We start from the raw sequence: 23,053 nt of genomic DNA, 5'->3' as shown, positions 1-23,053 counted from the left end.
GCGCCGCTGCTGCTGTGCGCTCGCATAAGGCCACCCTGGAGCGAAAATATGCGAATTAGGATTTACAGTGGAGCGAACGGAAGAGAAAGCGAAGGAACGAACATCGAGGCTACAAGAAGGATAGAAGCTGAAGCAATGAATTAAAATTTGTGCCACAGCCGGGACTTGAATCTGGATCTCCTGCTTACTAGGAAGATGCGCTAACCACTAACAAGGGGAGGCCACAACGTTTGGAACGCGGATTTACTGTAAACTTCGTACACTCGTAGTACTCCATGAGGGCAACAAATGTGTAAGCAGTAGTGCGTACTTCTCAAGCGTTACTGAGAAAATCGCAAGATAATTTCGGTCGCCAAATATATATATATATATATATATATATGTGCGTGGCCATTTTTACCATGAAGCGGCTGCAGTCGAGTGGTGCCGGCACAGTAGCTCAGCGTGTTCGGTCAGTGCGTTAGCTACCCTTTCTAATAAAAACACTCAACGAACCGATCAGGGTCCAAACTGTACGGGTGTCATCGGACGTCCGCCCTGAACGAATTCAACGAATAATATAGAAAAAAAAATTTAAAAAAATTGGTTGGCGTTCAAGCCGCTGGATCGAGTTCCTTTCGTCAGTTTTTTTTTTTTTATTATTTTCAACACAGTCATTTTCTTTACTGTTTATGTTACAGTTGATATAACGGGAAAAATACGTGTAATGGGATGAACTTTTATTAAATTTACAATGTTATTTGGCAGTCTACTAATTTTTATTATCACAAATAATATAATATTCGTAACTGTAGACTAGTAAACGACCAAACGGGTAAAGTGATACTGAAAATTATGCTTGTCCGTGTCTTCAAAACTGTTCGTATTTAATCGAAAGAGAACAAGAAATTGCTTCTCGGAAGACGCTATTAAAATACACTCGATACTGCATAACCAATTATCAGCGCCGATTTTTAAGTAAATACTGCGTTATGCATGGTTTGCTTCCAAATTATCGTCTGAAAGAGAGGTTTTTGAAAATGTTAACGAGGTTTGTTTTTCCACGGAAAACGTCAAAAGACCTTGCGTATCGGAAACACAGCATTTATTCAATGCAGCTGGTGCCGTTTAACTTCATGTTTTCCATATTTTTACGAAAAATACCATCCTGCAACTTGAACTGGTAATGTCGAAAGCGACGATTAATTGTACATCTTTCGAAAGCCGTCTGTGCCGGTCAAAACTTCGAAGTAACAAGTCGTTTCGGGCTCCTTCCAGGTATAAGGGATTTCTCAAATCACGGACAAGCATATATTTTCAATATCAAAGGGGAAAATGGGCGGACTGTGTGAATTGAAGATTTCGTTGGGAAGGGCAATGGACTAGGGTAATCTGTGTGGTTGTGGTACCCACAATTTGTTGCTGTTACCACATCTGCCTAGTAAGCAGGACACCCGGGTTCAAGTCGCAGCTGTGGCACAAATTTTAATTCATTCATCAGCTTCTGCTCTTACCGAACACAAAGTTGGAGACTCATATGTCTCCAGGAAAATGTAATTCCGTCAGACCAACAGGACATTGAAGCGTGTGATGTATATTATTTTTTAGCACTGACGTTGTGGCAATAAAACTGATTAACTTATATTGCGTACAACGCACTATAGTCGCAATGGAGAACAGAAGCGTACAACTGAGCGTAGGTAAGGAAAAATTTTGGTGTCGTAATTTGTATGAAAACATGAAATGCGTGGTGATAGTGCACTTAACACTGAATTGTAGATACGCTAATGTTTTAACTTGGAACCGATGTGCCCTCGAATAAAATTAGTTCGAGTTTTCGCCTCCAGGTGCAAATCTGACACTGCTCAGCGTCTCATCGACTGAAACATGCACTTGTTCATCAGTAAACACTTCCGGGCTAAGTTGCCGTGGTCGAATGAAATCCACAAACATCAATACAATTTTAATCGTAAAGAAGAAGGATTAAAATTGGATAAGATATGGTGGTCGACGTTGCATCAATCACGTGACAATCGATTGCCTGCAATCGAGAGAACAGACGATAGCCAGAGATAGCTGCACATCGACGCCACGTGACGTGTGGTGGCGCCCCCTACGATATCCATATAAGCGGCGGCCCCAGCTCCTAGCAGCCAGTCGTTGACTCACCTCGGAAGATGTTCTCCGTAGTTGAGAACGAAACGTCAGGGAGAAGAAGTTCTACAGATCGACCACGGCAACTTAGCCCTGAAGTGTTTACTGATGAAGACGCCGGCCGTGAAAGCCTACATGGAATGATGCACTTGTTCGTCCGAAGCAAATCGTCCGCAGAGCGGGCCCACATGTTGCCAAGCTGGTTTCGACCAAGCTGCAGAAGTTTCGCTACGAAGCTCTTACACATCTTCCGTGCAGTCTCGATCTCTCCCCATGCGATTCCATGTTTTTCTAGCCCGAAGAAAGACATTCATGGCCATCTATTTGCTACACTCGAAAGTTTGTACGCGTGCATACAATCATACGTTCTTTAGATAACCGCAAACATTTCTGCACAAAGGCGTTGACCGTCTCGTCTCGCAGTGGGATAAATACAGGGTGACATTTTCCACCGTATAGAAACTCTAGGCATTGATCGATGAGAGGATACGGAACAAGAAAAGGCCTAATGAACTTGGGTCCGGAAATGCATGGTGTCCATGCTAGAGACCATTTATTCAATCCTACTTTGTTACAGAGACTGCAATCTAGTACGCGCTGTACCACGCAGCAACCGTTACAGTATGTTTCCTTGTGCATCAACGCATGCGTGTATGCGCCGTAGCATGTTCCGTCTCACAAGTTCACATCGGCCAGGCTGCATACGAACGGTGCCAAAGGCAGCATGAATACGCTGCTCTATTGTCTCCACATCTACAATGGGGTGAGGATACACGATACTTTTGAGATGGCCCCATAACCAGAAATCGCCTGGGTTGAGATCCAGTGAACGAGCAGGCCATGCAACTGGACCAGGGAAGACACGATTGAGATGCATCCGGACGTTAATGGCGAAGTGGGCTGGAGCACCATCATGTAGCAGCCACACAATCCATCGAATCATCAGTGGCACTTGTTCCAGTAGGGGAGGCAGAGTCACCCGCAAGAAACACCGATGGTTCCGGCTTGTTAGACGACGATAAAAGAAGGCAGGTCTCAAAATATCGTCGCCAATTATCCCGGCCCACACATTCCGGCTGCACCGATGCTGATGATTCGCTATCGCCATACCATAGGGGTTCTGCATACTACGCCACAGATGACTGTTATGAAAGTTGAAGTTACGACTGCGCTTAAAGGTGGCCTCGTCTGTGAATAGGTGGATGACACAAATCCCGGAACCGTGGAAACCAGTTACAGAACTGCTCTTGATGTGGATCGTGTGTCGCTAGTAAGCCCTGCACACGCTGTAACTCATAAGGGTAGGAGAATATTCCACACGGTCGTTTGGCTTACCCAGTACTGGCGGGTCAATTGCCTGGTACTGGCACGCCGGTCGCCTTCCACAGTGTTGATCACATTTTCTTCCAAATCTGATGCCCGAATATTTCGGGTACGTCCTTCATGATTTCCTGTTTCGGACAAACGGCGAAACACTGTTGCAAACACTGAATGCTGTGCGTGTTGTCGGCAGGGATAGGTGTCCTTATACAACCTTGCAGCCCGCCGCCCGTTGCCATTTGTGTTTCTGTAAATAAACACCATGTCAGCAAGCTCTCGATTCGGATACGGAACAATTGTGTACAACGCTGTGTCACATCCACTACAAGGTGAGTCAGCAAGAGAAGTGAATGGGACACATTGCCAATTACTATGGCAGGAGAGGGCACTAGGCCATGACGTTTGAGGAACAGTACCACCCTCTAGGAGGAAACCATGCATGCTGTAACTATGGCTGCGTGGTACAGACCGTATTAGACCTCAGTCAATGTAACAAAGTATGGTTCAATAAATGGTCTCAATGGAAACAAGTTCATTAGACCTTTTTTGTTGTTCATCGATCAATCGGTAGAGTTTGTACACGGTGGAAAAAATCATCATGTATATCAACAGTTACGGCGATTACTTTTGGAGAAATAAACAGTTTACTTACTTCTTATACATCTAACTCGTTTTCATTTGACTGCCCCTTATGCATTTTTGTGTCAGCAACATTACAGCCTCTTCGGACCACTGCATCGCTCGTACAACTCATGTCAGCAACATCGAGAGTATAGAAGATAGCAAACAAAAACTGTGGTTGCTATCACCGAAACTTAGGGGACTCCAATTTCCTTTAATGATACACTGAAAAATGGATAGCTGGCGGAACACGAACGAGCAACTGCGAATGCGAACCAAACAGCGAATGCTAGCGTTTACATAATAGAGAATCCTCGTTCGCTGTTGCACGTTCACGTGTGATCGCTTCGGTGTAAAAAGAGCTTTTATGGAGAGTCTAAACAACGTCGCCGGACAAAATATTTGTCGCCTCTTTAAAGGGGGACACTGGTCGCTTTGGATCGTTGTCGCTAGTGTATAACTGCATACTAGGCGGTCTCGTGGCCGCCTACAGCTGACTTAACGCACGGCGCAGTAAGATGGGTCGTTGTGGGGGCGTGACAGAAGGCAGAAAGCAGCTGTGGTCTTCGGACGTTCCCAGGACCACAGCGTGAATCAAGTTGTCCAATTTGTTGGTGCATCAGCGCGTATTGTCCATCCTGTAGACAAGGAATGGTGTACTGTTTGCAGCCATATAACACTGCGTAAAATATACTAGTCATAAGAAGATCCTAGACGACTGTCGTATCAAACTAGACAGGAACTGCTGGGAGTCGGATACCTCGCAAAAGGCCATTACTCACGTCTTCGAGGGTATAACAATGCAGAATCTTGACAGTAGCGTGCAGTGCTGTCCGCCAAATGACTGTTTTGTCTCTTTTGAAATATTGCAAGACGTCGAATATACCGACGGCTCTGTAAAGCTATTAGCTCGCAGTGTATGGAGAATGTTGTTCAGGCCGAAGGTGGTACTGTGTTATTTGCGGGTGTTTTATGTTCCATGACTTGGGCCTAGTCGTTCGATTTTCCGTGAACGTGAACCAGGATGTACGAGGGGCGTACAATAAGTAATGCAACACATTTTTTTTCTGAAAGCAGGTTGGTTTAATTCAGGGTTCCAGTACACCATATTATTCCCCACACTTTTGGCTGCAAAACCCTATTTTTTAACATTATCTCCGTTCAGTGCGACAACTTTGCGCCACCGTACTGGGAAGGCCTATACGCCCGTATGGTGCCACTTTAGTTTTCGACGTCGGAGCCATCTTGCTGTACCAATAAGCTCCCTATCATCCACGTACTGCTTCCCTTCATTCGTCCAAACAGATGGAAGTTGGATGATGCAAGAACGGGGCTGTTGGGTGGATGAAGAAGAAAAGTCTAACGAAGTTTTGTGAGCTCCTCTCGGGTGCGCAGACTTGATTGAAGCCTTGCGTTGTTATGGAGGAGGAGAAGTTCGTTTGCATTTTTGTGGCGACGAACACAGGGAAGTTATTGTTCAATTTCCTGAGGCTAGCACAATACATTTCACTTCATGGAGTGCCGTTTTGCTTCCGGTTCGGCTTAATGAATCCATGTTCCATTGTCTGTGACGGTGTTTGACAAAAATTGTCACAATCGGCCTCGTAACGCGCAAGCAATTGTGCACAGATGGTCCTTCGTTGCTCTTTGTGGTCTTCTGTTGAAGGCGAAAATCCCAGCAGCCACACACCTTTGAGTACCCCAACTGGTAAACTAGTGTTTCAGCACTACCAATAGAGATGTCCAATTGTGCAGCGAGGTTTTCAACTGTGATTCGTCGATCACCTCGAATGAGTGTGTCCGCACGTTCCACCATTGCACGAGACGCAGCTGTGTCCGGGAGTTCTGAGATATTTGTGCGACCTTGTTGCGATGATCACAAACGCCTCGCTCAACGACACTACCGTGCTTTTATTCACTTATTCACTGCCAGGTCTCCTTAGATATTCTGCAAACGCCTTAGAATATCTTCGATGCTGTGGTTTTCCACCAAAAGACATTCAGTGAGAGCTTTCTGCTTGGAACACACCTCCGTTACAGACGCCATTTTGAAAGCTATGTACAGCGACCGCCACACATGGGAGCTTCATGAAACTATTGGACCTGATGTCGGAATATTCCACGATATCCCACAACCCCATTTTTTCAACCGAAACTGGCCGAGATAAAAAATGTCTTGCATTGCTTATTGAACGCCCCCTTGTAACTGTCTACATTCCCTGTGACGAGTTTTGCCCTTCCTCCTATAGCTTCTTGATGACTATGCATTGGACACTCTCGTCCTCCAAGATGACGACAGTCGTGTCGACTGTGCTGCACGCATACATTCCTGGTTTCCGAACGTTCGGCCAACCAGCACCTCGACGTTCCATCTAGATTCCGTAGAAAATGTTTGGGACCATTCTAAACAACGGGTGAAACGCAGGGATCAACATCCCCGCAATTTTGTTGCTGTACAGGATCTGCTCATCATCGGTTGGCTTCAGAGGGATGTGGCACTGCTTTAGAAACTCATAGAATGTTTTTCTCGCCTAATTCAGCCCATAATCAAGGGTAGAGGTGGTGTTACACAATATTAACGTGACATATCCTGAGCATAACTCTTTTTTGCGGTGTACTTAATTGTAACATCTTGGTACAAGTTGTAAACAGTCAGTGTGAAAAGCAAATATGTAAAGCTGTCGAGGAAAATATGCTACACAGATCCATAGGACTGCAGAAATCTAAGCGGTTTTCTTGAAGGGTTTCTGCCTAACTAAAAACCGAAACTATCACCTGAATGTCAAGCAAAGTCTCCGAATCTCGTCGTTATTGAAGGGTTAAAGTTTAGTAACTGATTACGTGGTATGAATTTATTTGTAGCTTAAAGGGCGCTTCCATCTTGTGTTTTGTAAGTGTAATATGACCACTGATGCTCAAGTGGTACACATAACGACTCAAGCTATTGTAATGCGGTTTTCTGTGTGAGGCGGTCGACAAAGCAACTAGCATTTTCCGGTTCTGTCAACTTCCTATTTACCTGTACACTGGATGTATTTCATAAAAACTGCCGGGCGCATTTTTTTTCTATTTTTGCAAATTCGTTTTCGGTGTGTAGATGACGTCTGCCCAAATAAATTCTGCTTATTTCGCATTTCATACGACTCTCTGTGTCCAAGGAAAACGAAGGTTTATTTTTCGTTTCATACAATTTGTTTTTGAAGTGGAATTGTTTGTGATCTAGTGGTACACCGCCTCCAAAGTCATCTAGTGCGTTATTCAGTCTAACAATGCCTGAACAGGGACAGCAAACCACGATAAATAGCCAGTAGTCCAGCAGCGCCTGAGTAACTTTGCTGCGTGGCCTTATACCAGACATATAGTGCGGCTGGATCCGACATCCAAGTTGTCGCAAGTCGAGTAAGGAAGAGGTGGCGAACAAATCTTAGCCGAACTTTGCCTGTTGTTATGGATTGATTTAGAGCGTGGCGGAGGACGTGCCACTAAGCCATAGCACTAGTACATTTCAGAGCAGTACCGCTTTCAAGACATTTTCGCAGAAAGGCCTGTTGTTTCATTCTCCATATCCCTAAGACGATATTATCTATTTTAGTGTACTGTGCTTATAAAGAACAGCCGTCTCGAGCGTCTTGTAACACTCTCCACAATGGTAAACATTTGTTGCTCACACTGCCGTCATCTGCTGTAAAATTGATGTAGCGGTCAACAATGCGTTTGCCAACACCTGTGTGGAAGTGATTAATAATGGTAGTGCTTTGTTCACTGCTAAATCTGTGCCAGGATGTGAGCGCCGGCGGCTGCCATAATTACGTGTACTGAGTGAACCCGAGCACCAGCGACAAAACTTTGGAAGCTGCTGAGAGACATTTTCTGAGTATTTTGGTACTAGTTCCCTGTGGCCATCTGAAAATGTCTTCACAGCATTGCAAATGGCGACGGTATTTGCTGTGTTTCTTGTTGGCAAACAAACTTGGCCCATCCAGTCGCAGTATCTGTTGTTGACAGCAGTAATGTCCACGTTACTCTTCGCTTCTGTTCATTGCTGCTAGAGTCTGGCTCGAGTTTGTTGTCCGATAGTGCTAGTACGTTAACAGTAATACACAACGATATGTATAAGTTTACAACAGTTTTGTGTGGCTCAGTTGCCCGGTGCAAGGACGCCACTTTGGTGACTTGTGTGTCCCTAACCTATCCCAGTTACCCCACGGGGGAAAGGGGGCGTACAGTTTAACGTGGAATCCAAACCGCGAGTGTCCGCAGCTCGTGGTCTAGTGGCCAGCGTTGCTGTCTCTGGATCACAGGGTCCCAGGTTCGGTTCCCGGAAGGGTTGGGGATTTCTCTGCCCCGGGACTGGGTGTTTGTGTTGTCCTCATCTTTTCATCATCATTCGTGAACGTGGCGAGATTGGACTGTGTAAAGATAGCAACTTTATACAGGCGCTGATAACCGAGCTTTTGAGCGCCCCACAAACAAATCATCGTCATCGAACCGCGAGCCGTTTCTGGCGACTCCTCACATCGTTGAGAGGTGACGCTTGGGTTGAAACCAGAGTGAAGAATCGAGGTCCGACAGGGATTAGATCCCGTGATCTCTCGGTTAACAGGGACACGCTCCATCCCGTATTTTTCTCTGCATTTGGTCTGGGCGGATGTCACATGACACCTCTTCAAGTTCATCGTTGAATGCTTCAGTACTTTATTTATTTATTACGGAGGGTAGGCAGCACTGCCATTGAACACGCCGAGCTACCGTGCCGGCTACCGCTAGAACACCAGGCCCGACAGGTTTATTGATGAGATGGCCGATATGCACCTCGTGTATTGCTTCACTAAATGCAGTAGAAGAACAAAACGACTCTATGCTGAACTTTTCTCGCAACGACGGCAACCGTATGGCAGTAGATTTGCATTGTAGTATTGCTCTGTATTTTATGTTACACGCTTCTGTGATTGTGTATTGGACACTTTTCTACTAGCGTGAAAGTATTTTCAGTGAATCGAAGTAGTTGAGATAACAAACCGAATAAATTATTACTCTGTTGCGATCCACCGGAGAGCTCGGGTCCTTTCTGGCAAAACAGAAAGCGTCCCTGAATAACCTCTGAAATGTTGTCGGAGTTCGGACTCACCCTGTAATTGAGGATATAATTTGCACTTTACCTGGCTTTGTGTGGCGTATCCGATCACTTAAAAATGGCTATAGAGGTAGCTATCACCTAACAGTGTAAGATGTGTAGTCCTTTGTCTAACAACTACAGCAAAATAAGGGAATAATGACATCAAGTAATGATACATTAGTGGTTTTGAATCGAGTCTCTTATTTTCACACACACACTGACGGGAAAAAATATCGCAACACCAGGGAGTTGTGCGACATAGAAGAAAGTTGGTAGGCGTGTTTCTACATTTGAAAGATGATGTGTGTTCAAATTTGCGCCAGTCGCATAAGAGTGGTGCTGGTTGCGCCAGTATGAAGGTGCAAATCAGGTTCACTTCAAATACCCGCTGTAGCGGTCGTGAGCGTTAGTTTTTGAGATTGGACGTGGTGAAATGATAATAGTCAAGAATTCCTCTAGGGGAACGTCATTATCAACACCTCACTGAATTCGAAAAGGGTGTGTTACAGGACTACGAGAAGCTCTATGGTCCATCTGAAATATTGTAGAAAAACTTGGCAGGAATGTAACCAATGTACGTGATTGCAAGCAGCGGTATTCACGAGAATGCACGGTCTCAAGAAGATCGGCCTGCGGACGACCACGTTACACTACCGACAGGGAAGACCATCATGTTCGGCGTATGGCTCTGTCGCATCGTATTGTATCTGCAGCAGCAATTTGAGCAGCAGTTGGCACCACAGTGACTTACAAATCGGTTACTTCAAGGGCAGCTCCGAGCCAGACGCCCTGTATCGTGCATTCCATTGACCCGAAACCACCGGCATTTGTGACTTAAGTGGTTTCAAGCGAGAGCTCATTGGTGTGCAGGGTGGAAGTCTGTTATGTTTCCTAATGAAAGCTGGTTCTGCCTCGGTGCTAGTGATGACCGTGTAATGGTTAGGAGGAGGCTAGTTGAGGGCCTGCAACCAACCTGTCTGCCGATTAGACACACTGGACATACACCTGTAGGTGTCGTCTGGGGTGGGATTTTATATGACAGCAGGAACCCTCATGAGTAGCATTCCAGGGGGTGTTTTCCAACAGGGTAATACTCTCCTACATAGCCTTATTGTGACCCAACATACTGTACAGAGGGTCGACTTGTTGCCTTGGCCCGCTCGATCACCAGATCTGTCTCCAATCGAGCGCGTATGGGACATCATCAGACGACAATCTACATCTACATGGATACTCTGCAAATCACATTTAAGTGCCTGTCAGAGGGTTCATCGAACCACCCTCACAATTCTCTATTATTCCAATCTCGTATAGCGCGCGGAAAGAATGAACACACATCTTTCCGTACGAGCTCTGATTTCCCTTATTTTATCGTGGTGATCGTTCCGCGCTATGTAGGCCGGTGTCAACAAAATATTTTCGCATTCGGAGGAGAAAGTTGGTGATTGGAATTTCGTGAGAAGATTCAATCACAACGAAAAACGCCTTTCTTTTAATGATGTCCAGTCCAAATCCTGTATCATTTCTGTGACACTCTCTCCCATATTTCGCGATAATACAAAACGTGCTGCCTTCTTTGAACTTTTTCGATGTACTCCGTCAGTCCTATCTGGTAAGGATCCCACACCGCGCAGCAGTATTCTAAAAGAGGACGGACACGCGTAGTGTAGACAGGCTCCTTAGTAGGTCTGTTACATTTTCTTAGTGTCCTGCCAATAAAACGCAGCCTTTGGTTAGCCTTCCCCACAACATTTTCTGTGTGTTCTTTCCAATTTAAGTTGTTCGTAATTGTAATACCTAGGTATTTAGTTGAATTTACGGCTTTTAGATTAGACTGATTTATCGTGTAACCGAAGTTTAACGAGTTCCTTTTAGCACTCATGTGGATGACCTCACACCTTTCGTTATTTGGGGTCAACTGCCACTTTTCGCACCATTCAGATATTTTTTCTAAATCGTTTTGCAGTTTGTTTTGATCTTCTGATGACTTTATTAGTCGATAAACGACAGTGTCATCTGCAAACAACCGAAGACGGCTCCTCAGATTGTCTCCCAAATCGTTTATCTAGATAAGGAACAGCAAAGGGCCTATAACACTATCTTGGGGAACGGCTGAAATCACTTCTGTTTTACTCGATGACTTTCCGTTAATTACTACGAACTGTGACCTCTCTGACAGGAAATCCAAAGTCCAGTCACATAACTGAGACGATATTCCATAAGCACGCAATTTCACTACGAGCCGCTTGTGTGGTACAGTGTCAAAAGCCTTCCGGAAATCCAGGAATGCGGAATCGACCTGAAATCCATTGTCAATAGCACTCAGCGCTTCATGTGAATAAAGAGCTAGTTGTGTTTCCCAGGAACGATGTTGACTGTGTGTCAATAGACCGTTTCCTTCGAGGTAATTCATAATGTTCGAACACAACATATGTTCTAAAATCCTGCTGCATATCGACGTTAACGATATGGGCCTGTAATTTAGTAGATTACTCCTACCTATTTTGAATATTGTTGTGACCTGTGCAACTTTCCATTCTTTGGGTACGGATCTTTTGTCGAGCCAACGGTTGTATATGATTCTTAAGTAAGGAGCTAATGCATCAGCATACTCCGAAAGGAACCTGATTGGTATACAGTCTGGACCAGAAGACTTGCTTTTATTAAGTGATTTGAGTTGCTTCACCACTCAGAGGATATTTACTTCTACATTACTCATGTTGGCAGCTGTTCTCGATTCGAATTCTGGAATATTTATTTCGTCGTCTTTTGTGAAGGCATTTCGGAAGGCTGTGTTTAGTAAATCTGCTTTGGCAGCATTGTCTTCGATAGTATCTCCATTGTTATCGCGCAGAGAAGCCATTGATTGTTTCTTGCCGCTAATATACTTCACATACGACCAGAATCTCTTTGGATTTTCTGCCAGTTTTCGAGACAAAGTTTCGTTGTGGAAAGAATTTCAGTGTTATCATTAACCAACATTAAGCGTCCCTGCATTGACCGACAAAGTGCAACAGGCGTGGAACGCCCTCTCACCGACTTACATCCGGCACCTGTACTACACGTTTCCATGTGCGTTTGCTTGCTTGCGTTCAACATTCTGACCGGTACTGCGGTTATTAATGTACCATCAATTCACTTTTGCCGTAGTTTATCTCGCGCTTGTATTAACCTAAATGTATTCCCAACTTTTCATTGCTGTTCATTGTTTGTTTTGTTGGAGTTGCATCTTTCTGTCAGTGTATTTTCTAAACAATAGCATCTCCTTTTAGTTATGTAGATGTAGAAGAGAGGTACGTTTTCGTATTTGTCTCGCTGTAGTATGTGAAGTAGTTTTGACGATAAACCGTTTCGTGTTTGCAAATGTAAATTAATGCAGACGAGGACGTTATCTTGGCGTACGCATTTGCCGTTTTATGGCGCTCTTTTTAATTGCCCGCAATGCTTCCGACAGTTACGGTTGCGGTACTGTAAAGCGTTCCTGCCGCGGACGCGCCCGAGCCCCCATGCACTGAGGTGAGGTGAGCGGGGTCGAAGATCCAATTACTCGACCGACGGCAGGTACACGTGCGGTCGGAGTCTGTGCGGCCTCGAGCGTCGGAGAGACGGGCTGGTGCGTATCACCCGTTCCTCCATAAAGAGGGCAGTGGCTCGCCTTTATCTCCAGGGCTGTTGCCCACGGCCTCCCGTCACCGCCTTCTTTTATTTCTGTCTGGCCGCGGACATCGGAGATTCCAGGAGTTCATTGGATACAAAAACCACTTTTTCTTGTAAGATGAAGATCTTTAACAAATCTGCCGCGACCTCGGGTAGTGTTACTTAGCGACTCAGCAAGGTTAATTTCCTAGTAGCCGATTTTTAGCGTAACAACCGTCTGTGGGATCGCTGGATATGTCGTCAAGAGGCAGCTGTGCCAGTCAGTTACCAGTGACTCATTTCATCGGTAACTTTGAGGAGCTGTACACGGCATGCAGAACATTATACGTTACATGCAGTTACCTGAAGATGTGCTTTCTAAAGTTTTCAACTTCGTCCAATTTCATAGAAAATTTACTTCCGAATACCAGCTAATTTGTTCTTAGTTTCTTAATTTAAATTGCTCCTTTTTTTCAGGTTATATACCACATAAATAACGTGTCGTCATGCCCTAAGGTGACTAAATGTGTTTTCACGACATCTACGAGGGTCGGTCAAAAAGTAATGCCTCCCATTTTTTTTCTACTTAAAGAAATTAAGTTAAGTGAAAAATTTGAATTTGGCGCCATTCCTCAAACCTTCTTCTGCAATCCACTGCAGTAGTAACTTTCTGTGTCAACAGGTGGCAGCACAGCAGAGGTTTGTAAGATGGCCGACATCGATGTTCGTTTGAGACAGCATTGTGTGATTGAATTCTTGAATGCAGAAGGTGAAACGCCCATACGCATTCATGAAAGACTGAAGAAGGTGTATGGTGTTGTGACAGTGGATGTCAGCACTGTTAGACGATGAGTTCGTCGTTGTAAGGAAGCTGAAGGGCAAACACCGTTGACTGACGAAAAGCGGAGCGGCAGGCCGGTGAGTGCAGTGACTCCACACAACATTCAGCAAGTTGATGACATCATTCGTGGTGACCGTCGGGTGACTGCAGATGAAGTGTGTCGCATTATTTCTCTTAGTAAAGGCAGTGTGATCACGATTATTAAACAATTGGGGTACTCAAAAGTTTGTGCACGGTGGGTTCCAAGAATGTTAACCGATCAGAATAAAGAGGCAAGGAAAACAATAGCCTCCCAACACTTGCAGCGCTTCCGTTTGGAGGGAGATGAGTTTCTGAAAAAAATTGTGACCGGGGACGAAACATGGGTGCATTTTTTTGAACCCGAATCAAAGAGGCAGTCAATGGAGTGGCGTCACACAAGCTCGCCGAGGAAGAAAAAATTCAAAACTGTGCGATCGGCAGGGAAAGTTATGGCAACAGTTTTCTGGGATACAGAGGGTGTGATTCTGGTTGATTTTTTGGAGCAGGGATGCACAATAAATTCTGTTCAATACGTCACAACCCTCAAAAAACTTAAAGCACGTCTTCAGCGAGTTCGCCCAACAAAATCAATGGCAGATGTTCTTCTTTTGCATGACAATGCAAGACCATACACCAGTCGTCACACCTCTGACGAGATTGTCAAAATTGGATGGGAAGTTTTGCCTCATCCCCCATACAGCCCTGACCTGGCACCATCAGACTTCCATCTGTTCGGGCCACTAAAAGAAGCTCATCGTGGGATTCATTTTGAAGATGAGGAGGCCGTCAAAACATCCGTGCGTCAATGGCTTAGGAAGCAGAGCTGTGATTTTTACCGTGCTGGGATACATGCCCTTGTTCAAAGACGGACCAAAACTGTAGAGATGGGCGTAGATTACATTGAAAAATGACAAAATGATCCTCAATGTTGTGGTTTTCAACCTATGTAATTGCATTTAAATTTCCTGACAATTAAACGTAGAAAAAAAATAGGAGGCATTACTTTTTGACTGACCCTCGTAGATGAACACTTCACTAATTCCCTTTAGTGTCCTATTGGTTCCATTAGACAGCATAATTAATACCATTGTAATTGTGCTGATGTTGGTTGCGCGAAGCTAGTGTCGAATCGTACGCCTATTCACATCGTGCCACCTGGGAAAGCAGCATGCGCACACACCCAGACTCGAGTAGCATTTCCCATGTTCTCTTGCGCCCAAAGACAGGCGTCGTGAAATTGACTATTAGAATGTAGTGTCGGCGTCATGATGTTATGGCGTGTCCTCAGTAGCGATGTAAAAATAAAATAGGCGTGTATGACAATAACAATTTCTTAAAGCTTCTTCTTGTGTGATAAAAAACAGCTTGAGCAGATAATAAAGCTATAACTAAGACTAAATCAATATTGTAAGTGAATTTTGTGATATTCTTCCGTGTGTAATATGTGTGTGCGTGTTTTGGTTGGCATCTCTCTATCTGGGTCTCTTGTAAGCTAATTTCTTTATTTCTGCATAATTAAAGACTCCGGCGTTATGTATAGCTCGTTTACAAATACCAGTGGCGGCATTTCTCGCCGTACATTAGTATTCCTTCTAGGACACTTACAAGTAAATGGTTGTGTCGTATTATGTGACCAGTCCATTCCCGTCGTTTTGGCTCTGTTATTCGCCTGGATGACCTTTCTTGACCAATTCTTTGCAGGACTCCTGGTTGATGGCATTATTTATTCACTTTATCTGTAACAGCTACTTCAGTGCCGTACCTCAAGTGCTTCAAGAGATTTCATTTTATTTTTGCCTGTTGGCCATATTTCAGAGCTACACAGTGCTACGCTCCAAATGCATGTCTTAACCACCTTTTGCCTCGCTGAAGTACCGGTATATCCTTGTTAATATCTACGTTGTCGGGCAAAACATTTTTTTTCTTTTAGTCACGAACGTTGTTTTGCTTCACTAATTCCTTATGTCTTCTTTATTTCTTCCTACACCAGTTATCTTACTCCTTAAATATTTGTGTGTATGTGTTTGTTTTGTTTTCTTTTGTTTCCTCTGATAGTATTGTCTTCTTTTCTGATCCCTTGGAGGGCACGAGTATTGCTATATTTTACATACATAATTCCTGGATGTTCATCTTTCAGAAAACGAATATTTGAAGTTATATTTTCAGCAATTACTATTTGAAGTGAATTGTATTTGTAATTTGTATGGCTGTATGGTATTTATCCAGCAAATTGCCAAATAAAATAAATACTTTCACTACAATCTATTGGAGGTTTGCTGTGTACACGGGTGCATTGTCATGACGTCATACGCCGCAGTCATGCTCCTGTCCGCCATTCTTGCACCTTCTCAAAATCGTTTGGTAGGCGTACCGTTATATGTAACATTGTAATCTGTCAGAGACAGCAGAAGACTTGGAAGAGCAGTTAAATGAAGAAGAATATGTCTTGGAAGGAGGATATAATATCAACAACATCAAAAGCAAAACAGGGATAATGGAATGTAGTCGAATTAAATCAGGTGATGCTGAGGCAATTAGGTTAGGGAATGAGACTCTGAAAGTAGTAGATGAGTTTTGCTATTTGGGCAGCAAAATAACTGATGATGGCCGAGGTATAGAGGATATGAAGAGTAGCCTGGCAATGGTAGAAAAAGCGTTTCCGAAGAAGAGAAATGTGTTAACAGTCGGGAAGTCTTTTCTGAAAGTATTTGTATTGAGAGTAGCCGTGTATGGGAGTGAAACATGGACAACAAGAAGAGAATAGAATGTTCAAATGTGTGTGAAATATTATGGGACTTAACTGCTAACGTCATCAGTCTCTAAGCTTACACACTACTTAACCTAAAGTATCCTAAGGACAAAGACACATACCCATGCCCGAGGGAGGACTCGAACCTCCGCCGGGACCAGCAGCACAGTCCATGAATGCAGCGCCCTAGACCACTCAGTTATCCCGCGCGGCAAGAGAATATAAACTTTTGAAATGTTCTACTATAGAAGAGTGCTGAAGATCAGATGTGAAGATCACATAACTAATGATGAGGTACTGAACAGAATTGGGTAAAAAAGAAATTTTTTGTGCGACCTGACTAAAAGGACACATCCTGAGAAGTCAAAGGGGTCACCAATTTAGTATTGGAGAGTGGTGTGCGGGATAAAAATAGTAGAGAGATACGAAGAGATGAATAAAGTAAGCGGGCTGTAAAACGTGTAGGCTGCAATACTTGCTCGGAGATGAGTAGGCTCGCACACAATAGAATAGGATCTGAAGCTGCATCAGCATCAAACCAGTCTTCGGACTGAAGACCACAACAGAAACAACAAGAACTATTGTATATCACTAATCGACGACGGTCTTCTGATTTTATTGAGGTGCAGTTCAGACACCGTCAGTTTTCGAGGAGACATTTGCTATTCAGTTTTCCCCTGAATTTAAACCGAAGAAGACGAGCCGGAAACTGGCTTATCGAATTAAAAGCAGCCTTCAATGGCGACTGCATGCTATCGTTTCAGTAGAGCATATAGACGTCAGCTTCTCTGGGTGGCCATTTAAGCCTTCGTGGAAGTAGCGTAATGGTGAAGTGATTGACGTTTCCACTCCCCCCACCCACCTGATCCCCTCGAGCTCGACCGCCGCCGCGCTTCCGCCCCGGCAGGTGCAGCAGCTGCGCTTTCGGGACGGCCTGGCGACAATTAGTATGCGCCTCGTTGCCAAGGCCGCCCCTCCCCTGCCGCGGACCACGTGCTGCGCTGCGTCTTCTTGGGGCGCGCCGCCGCGGCGAGCAGCCAGTGGTCCGCCAGTGTCCACCGCCGCCGCCAGCGGGATGCGCGCGCGAGTCTCTCTGCCCAGGCTGCGCCGGCCGCACTCCGTCTCCTCGCCCGGATACGTACGTATCTAGCAGGCGGGCGCCGCTGAGTCTGCCGCGGCGCAGCTGCGAGCCCACCCGCTACTGCGAACGACTGTAGTCGTATGTCGCCACCACCGTCGCACTGGGCAGTATCGATTGTCGTCTCTACTACTAACCCGAGGGGACCTTCCGGACTGCTCTGCTCTCTTCCGAGTTTCTTCATAGTAACAGGATTTCAAGGTCTTTGCCCGGAAGTCAGTTTCCTAAGGCAGTATGCCGCAATTTCCAACGAAACTTTAGATGATCGCGTTTGAAGTTGTTTTCCGATTATAAAACACTTGTGCGTTATTAACGTATTTGATGGTAGCTCATTGCGTAAAAGACTTGTAATCACAAACTCTCTGGATCGAATCATAATACTAGAAAAGCTTTTTTTCTTTACTTTTATTTGAATTCCTGATTACCAACAAGAAGAAATGTCAATAAACAGATATTGAATCATAATTCATTACTAAAATAGCGTCTTTTTATTTTTAATTGATAATGATACGAAAATAAATTAAAATTTCATATAGACATGCGAAATGTCATATTGTTAAATGAAAATGAATTGTATACCTGAGTAATCAATCTCTGGAAATTAAGAAAATATTTTATTTTCCCTATGACGTTTCGCATTTTTGTACAAAATTTTTTGTTACTGTGGATGCTGGTATTTTCATGCGATAAGTAATTAACATTAAAAGACGTTATTTGTATGGAAAAATTATGGTTCAGTGCTTGTTGATTAATATCAAATTTAATCAATATCGAATTTGAATAAACGTAAGAACAACGTTGCGATGAATGAGATTCGAACCAAAGAGTTCACCATTAGAAGACTTTTACGCTACTCATTCAGATACAGACAACTGTGTCAGTATGGCAGAAACTTTGTTTTTTTCTTTTTTTTATATCGAGGCACTGACCTACAAATCCAGTAAGTATGTAGAAAACGACAGCCAATCAGGAAGTGAAATAGAATGGATACACTAGAATAGGGTTCACTGAATGCAGCAAAATTTGACAGACAACCACAGGTTGTAAATGCGCCCTTGTGGAACTACGGCCATAAAGTGACAGCCTATCAACATCGCTTGCGTCGAAATGTGTGCATTTAAACTAACTTGACTCCGCCGATACTTATGAAGGTAAAGAGCACAGTTACTCAATAAACTAGCTCAAGATAATGAATTCAGCTGAACCGTCAAAACGAAGCAAATTCGTAGCCCGTTAGAAGTTAGACACAAATTATCTGTGATGATGATGATGATGATGATGATTGTGTAAAACTTGGCCATGAAATCAACTAGCGTAACTGTGCCACAATGAGATTAATTTGTTAAGAAAATATGTTGTACTATATAAACAGCAATGCAGTGAGGTATCGGACATGGGGTAAACCTATTGTGAGCTGCAATTTTACTGATGTCAAAAGCCCACACGTTTTCATTTTTGCTACTGTACAGAGAGCATGAGTGAACTTCCATTCTAACAAGTACGGTAGACCAGCTAATGAGAGTTAACACAACTGTGAAAATGAAAACAGGAGTGAGTTTTGAAATACTAGTCTCCCTCAAAACACTGTTTTTTGCAGAAAATGCTCACAATTCATGCCTGCAACAAAGTCGGCATCGTTGTACAAATGGTTGGCAAACACTATCGAAAATTCTTGTCATAGCCCGACTGATGTCGCGGCCTCAGAAATTCTACACTCTACGCTTCACGGATATTCACTACCGCAAGCTCCCCGCTGATTGGCTGCTGTTTTGTGGCTGTAACTCCACAACTGTGCATTTCCCGACTCCTTGCCTGCTGTTTTGTGGCTGTAACTCTACTATTGTGCATTTCCAGACTTTGGTTTGCGCCGAAGCTTTGCTCAGTTCGACATACACTACCCCGATGTGACATTATCAAGTTGTTTCCCTCCACCCTTGAAAATATACATACAGTCGTATATTACCTTTCAGTTCTGGATAGTGCGCCAGATGAGATGGACGACGGTTGATACCCCGCGAGCTGAAGAGATTCGTAGCTTCAGCACTGAAAGGTGGTTTTCAGAATATTCAAAGAAAAAGAAAACAAGATACTAGGTTTCTTTCTTCGGATGACTACCAGACGAGATTTTTCTTATTCCTGTTACACTTAGCCGCGTAACAAACGAGTCTTTGTGCATTCCCGCAGCCCTTCTGTGCATTCGCTGTTTTCTCCCGGTTAGTCCCACCACAATTTTCCCTTGCTTTAAATTTGTTAATGTTCGTCCTGTGATCTCTGCAGGGGCTTTGTTTCCACTTAGCTGTTTCAGTGCTCTGTCAAATTCTTCTCGCGATTTTACACCTCCCATCTTATCTTTACCTTCATCCTTCTCTCTTTTGATTATATTTTCCTCACGTTTGTTTGTCGTATACAGGGTGATTCCGTGACGGTATTACAAACTTTCAGTGACGATGGAGAAGGGTGACTACCAATTTGAGGCAAGGGACCCTGATTCGGAAACAACCGAGTCGAAAGCGAAAATCGTCGTGATACATCTGACAGAGTAGACTATTTCTACTGAAAGCTGTTTGCTTTCCATATTTTCGGAGGACATAGTATGCGCCATAACAAGGAAAAAAATGTCAGGAAGTATGGGATCTAAGAAACCTTAAGAGCTACGAGCAATTGCTCATCTTTGCTACTGTGAAACATCTCTTCTACTGACCAAGTGCTTATTGTTCTTAAGGTTTGCACTTTAGTGGACATCTTCACTAGGCAATATTTTCTTGTTTTGATCCACACTACCTCCTTCCATGGCAAGTAAAGAGCTGGCAGTAGAAGTAGTCCACTGTCAGCGGTGTGAGAACAATTTTCCCTTATAAATTTCGACTCTTGTTGTTTCCGGACCAGGGTCTCTTAGCTAAAAGTGACACATTTACCTATCATCTCTGAAAGTTTGTAACATCACGGAATCACTCTATGTAGATCCTCTATACTTTATATCTCCTCCATCTTTAAGCTTTCTCTTTTTGGCTTAGTACTTGCTTGCCATCTGAGGTCTTGATATTAATACAATTCTCTTTTCTTCAAAGGTTTCCTTAACAATTAATTTTTTTTTCTTCTTATAGACAGCATCAGTCTTTCTTCTGGTCATGCAATTTTCTACTCTTGCATCTGTCTTCTAGCCATCCCTGTGTAGCCATCTTGCATTTTCTGTCAATCTTCTTTTGTAGGCGTCTATAGGCCCTTCCGCTTGATTCATTTGGTAATTTTTATATTTTCTCCTTTCATCAGTCAGATTCAATAACTGGCGTGTTATCCAAGAATTTATGACGTTATCGTAGACTCTTTGTTTCGGAATATACGAGAAGGTATAAACAACAGTTTTGAAACAGTGTAAAAGTATGAAATGACTTTGGATCTCGAAACGTCGCGTGTGTGAAATAAAAAAGTTGTGTTAGAATTAAAGTATTTCTTCAAGAAACCAAAATAAACTCAAAATTCAGAAATAGTTTTAACATTACAATGCGTTACTGAGGATGGTGTAGAAGTGACATCTTCTGACATATTAACCGGGTTACTTCGACAGCTTGGCGTACCCATATTGTACATTTAATGTTGCCTGCAGTGGGATTTTTCCTGGGTTGGACAACACTATAAATCCAAAGGAAAATTTGGAGTACCCTGCTCGTAAATCTTAAATGCCTTTGCTGTCATTCCACCAGAGACTATCCTAAAAGGAGCAAAACTAGCCGCAAAACTTTAAACTCAATGCCACGAGAAAAAATACCATGATATCTGTTGTTCCTTATGAAAACAGAACGATACAGACTGATTGCAACTTAACGTCGATATTCCTTCTTTTTTTTGCTATAATTAAGATATGATAGCACTAATATCTTAAATGTATATTACTGAGCTGCGCTGTCTGTTTACATTCGTTTGTAGTGTTTGTACTCTGTCGTGAACGGCTAGCGCAGTTAGCTCCACGAAAACATCTTCACAGGAAACAGGTTGCTGATATCTCTTCTCGCGTTACGTCAGTTCCTGTAATATCAGTTACACGCGGTCATGCGGGAACCGTGCGACCACTGCGGTTGGCGTTTGATGGAAGAAGGTGCTCATGCCGCTCCAGATGATAAACAAGATTTCTGTTTAAAAAAATGCGTCGTCATTTGTCATTTAGCTGTTTACTTGGTGCTGTCCATATCCTGCTACCTGGTTGTAATCTTGTGATCTCGCATACGTAAGACTCTAGGTGTTCTGCTTTACAATCTCCTTCAGTCACTAATAGTGTCTTGCAGTGCAGCTCCTTCCCATAGTAAATTTAGGATTCACTAATTGTTTATTCGTGCCTCTTTTTCTGGTGTATCTACATGTTTACTCCGCAGATCACCTTTTTATACATTTGTCACTTCCCCCTTTCTTGTTCTAGTCACGAATGTTTCGCGGGAACTACGATTTTTGGTAAGTCTCCGACTGAGCTCGAATGTGTTTAATTTTTGCGTCATGGTCTTTTCGCGAGATGCACGTAGACTAAAACACTATATCGGTTGACTCTTGCAGGTATGTACGCTCTCGGAATTTCAACAGTAAACCACACCGTCGTGCAGAACGCCCCTCTTTTCGTGTCTACCAATACGGTTGGCTGAGCATCTCCGTGATAACTAAATGAACCCGTAACGAGACGCGCTGCTCTTCTTTGGATCCTCTCTTTTTCCTCCAGCATACCCAGCTAGGTACGAATCCCAGACCAACGCACAATATTCAAATGTTGGTAGAACGAAGGTTTTGTAAGATACCTTCTATATGAATGGACTACATCTCCTGAGGAATGTTGAAATGAATCTCTCTGTCTGCATCTGCTTTACCTATGATTAGCTTTATGTGGTCGTTCTACCATTAAAGGACTCCATACGGATACTCCTAGATATTTTAGGTGCGTGATTGTACTACAATCTAGTAATCATACAGTAATGGGCCTTTCTGCCTATTTATGCGTAATACATTGCATTTCTTTTTGTTGTGAGCCAACCGTCTACATGCACCAAGCGTCGATCCTCTGCAAGTATTTCTGCATTGCTTTAGAATTTTCAACCGTTACCACGTCTCTGAAACATCATCATCCACGATAAGTGTATAAGTTGTCCCCTAGGTCATTTACATACACTGCGCTGCTAAAGAAGTAAAGCACCCAGAAAAGCAGGAGAAAATGAAATGAAACTTCGTGTGTGTAGTGGGTATATGACGTTATTTCAGTGATTATAAAATAGTCAAATTTGTAAAGAACTTGGTAGTAGGAAGAATACTGTCTGAGGAACATCCGCAACTGAGCGTTATAACAGAGGTTGAAAAATACCGCTACAGTTGTAAGGTTCTTTTATTTAGAACACGTCCGTCCCTGGTAACTGAGTGGTCAGCGCTACGGAATATCATACCTAATGGCCTGGGTTCGATTCCCGGCTGGGTCGGAGATTTTTTCCGCTCAGGGACTGGGTGTTA

General features: G+C 43.6%; 1 protein-coding gene across 5 annotated transcripts in view; it reads left to right on the top strand.

Moving 5' to 3' along the window:
• LOC126248013 (regulator of G-protein signaling loco) overlaps positions 1 to 23,053 on the top strand; it is a 243,485-nt gene that overhangs the window by 104,795 nt on the left and 115,637 nt on the right. The window contains exon 1 of one of the 5 annotated variants that reach the window (XM_049948626.1): positions 17,502 to 17,575. The exons of the other annotated variants lie outside the window; for them this stretch is intronic. Within the exon in view, the coding sequence (XP_049804583.1) occupies positions 17,513 to 17,575 (63 nt within the window). The 5' untranslated portion in view covers positions 17,502 to 17,512. Of the gene's footprint in view, positions 1 to 17,501; positions 17,576 to 23,053 lie in introns of those variants that run through there. 5 annotated transcript variants of the gene reach the window in all.

Source organism: Schistocerca nitens, chromosome 1 (genome assembly GCF_023898315.1).
Source record: "Schistocerca nitens isolate TAMUIC-IGC-003100 chromosome 1, iqSchNite1.1, whole genome shotgun sequence".
Classification (NCBI taxonomy): Eukaryota; Metazoa; Arthropoda; class Insecta; order Orthoptera; family Acrididae; genus Schistocerca; species Schistocerca nitens.
The sequence above is the reverse complement of the archived record's forward strand: the minus strand, read 5'-3'. Positions and strand labels throughout refer to the sequence as shown.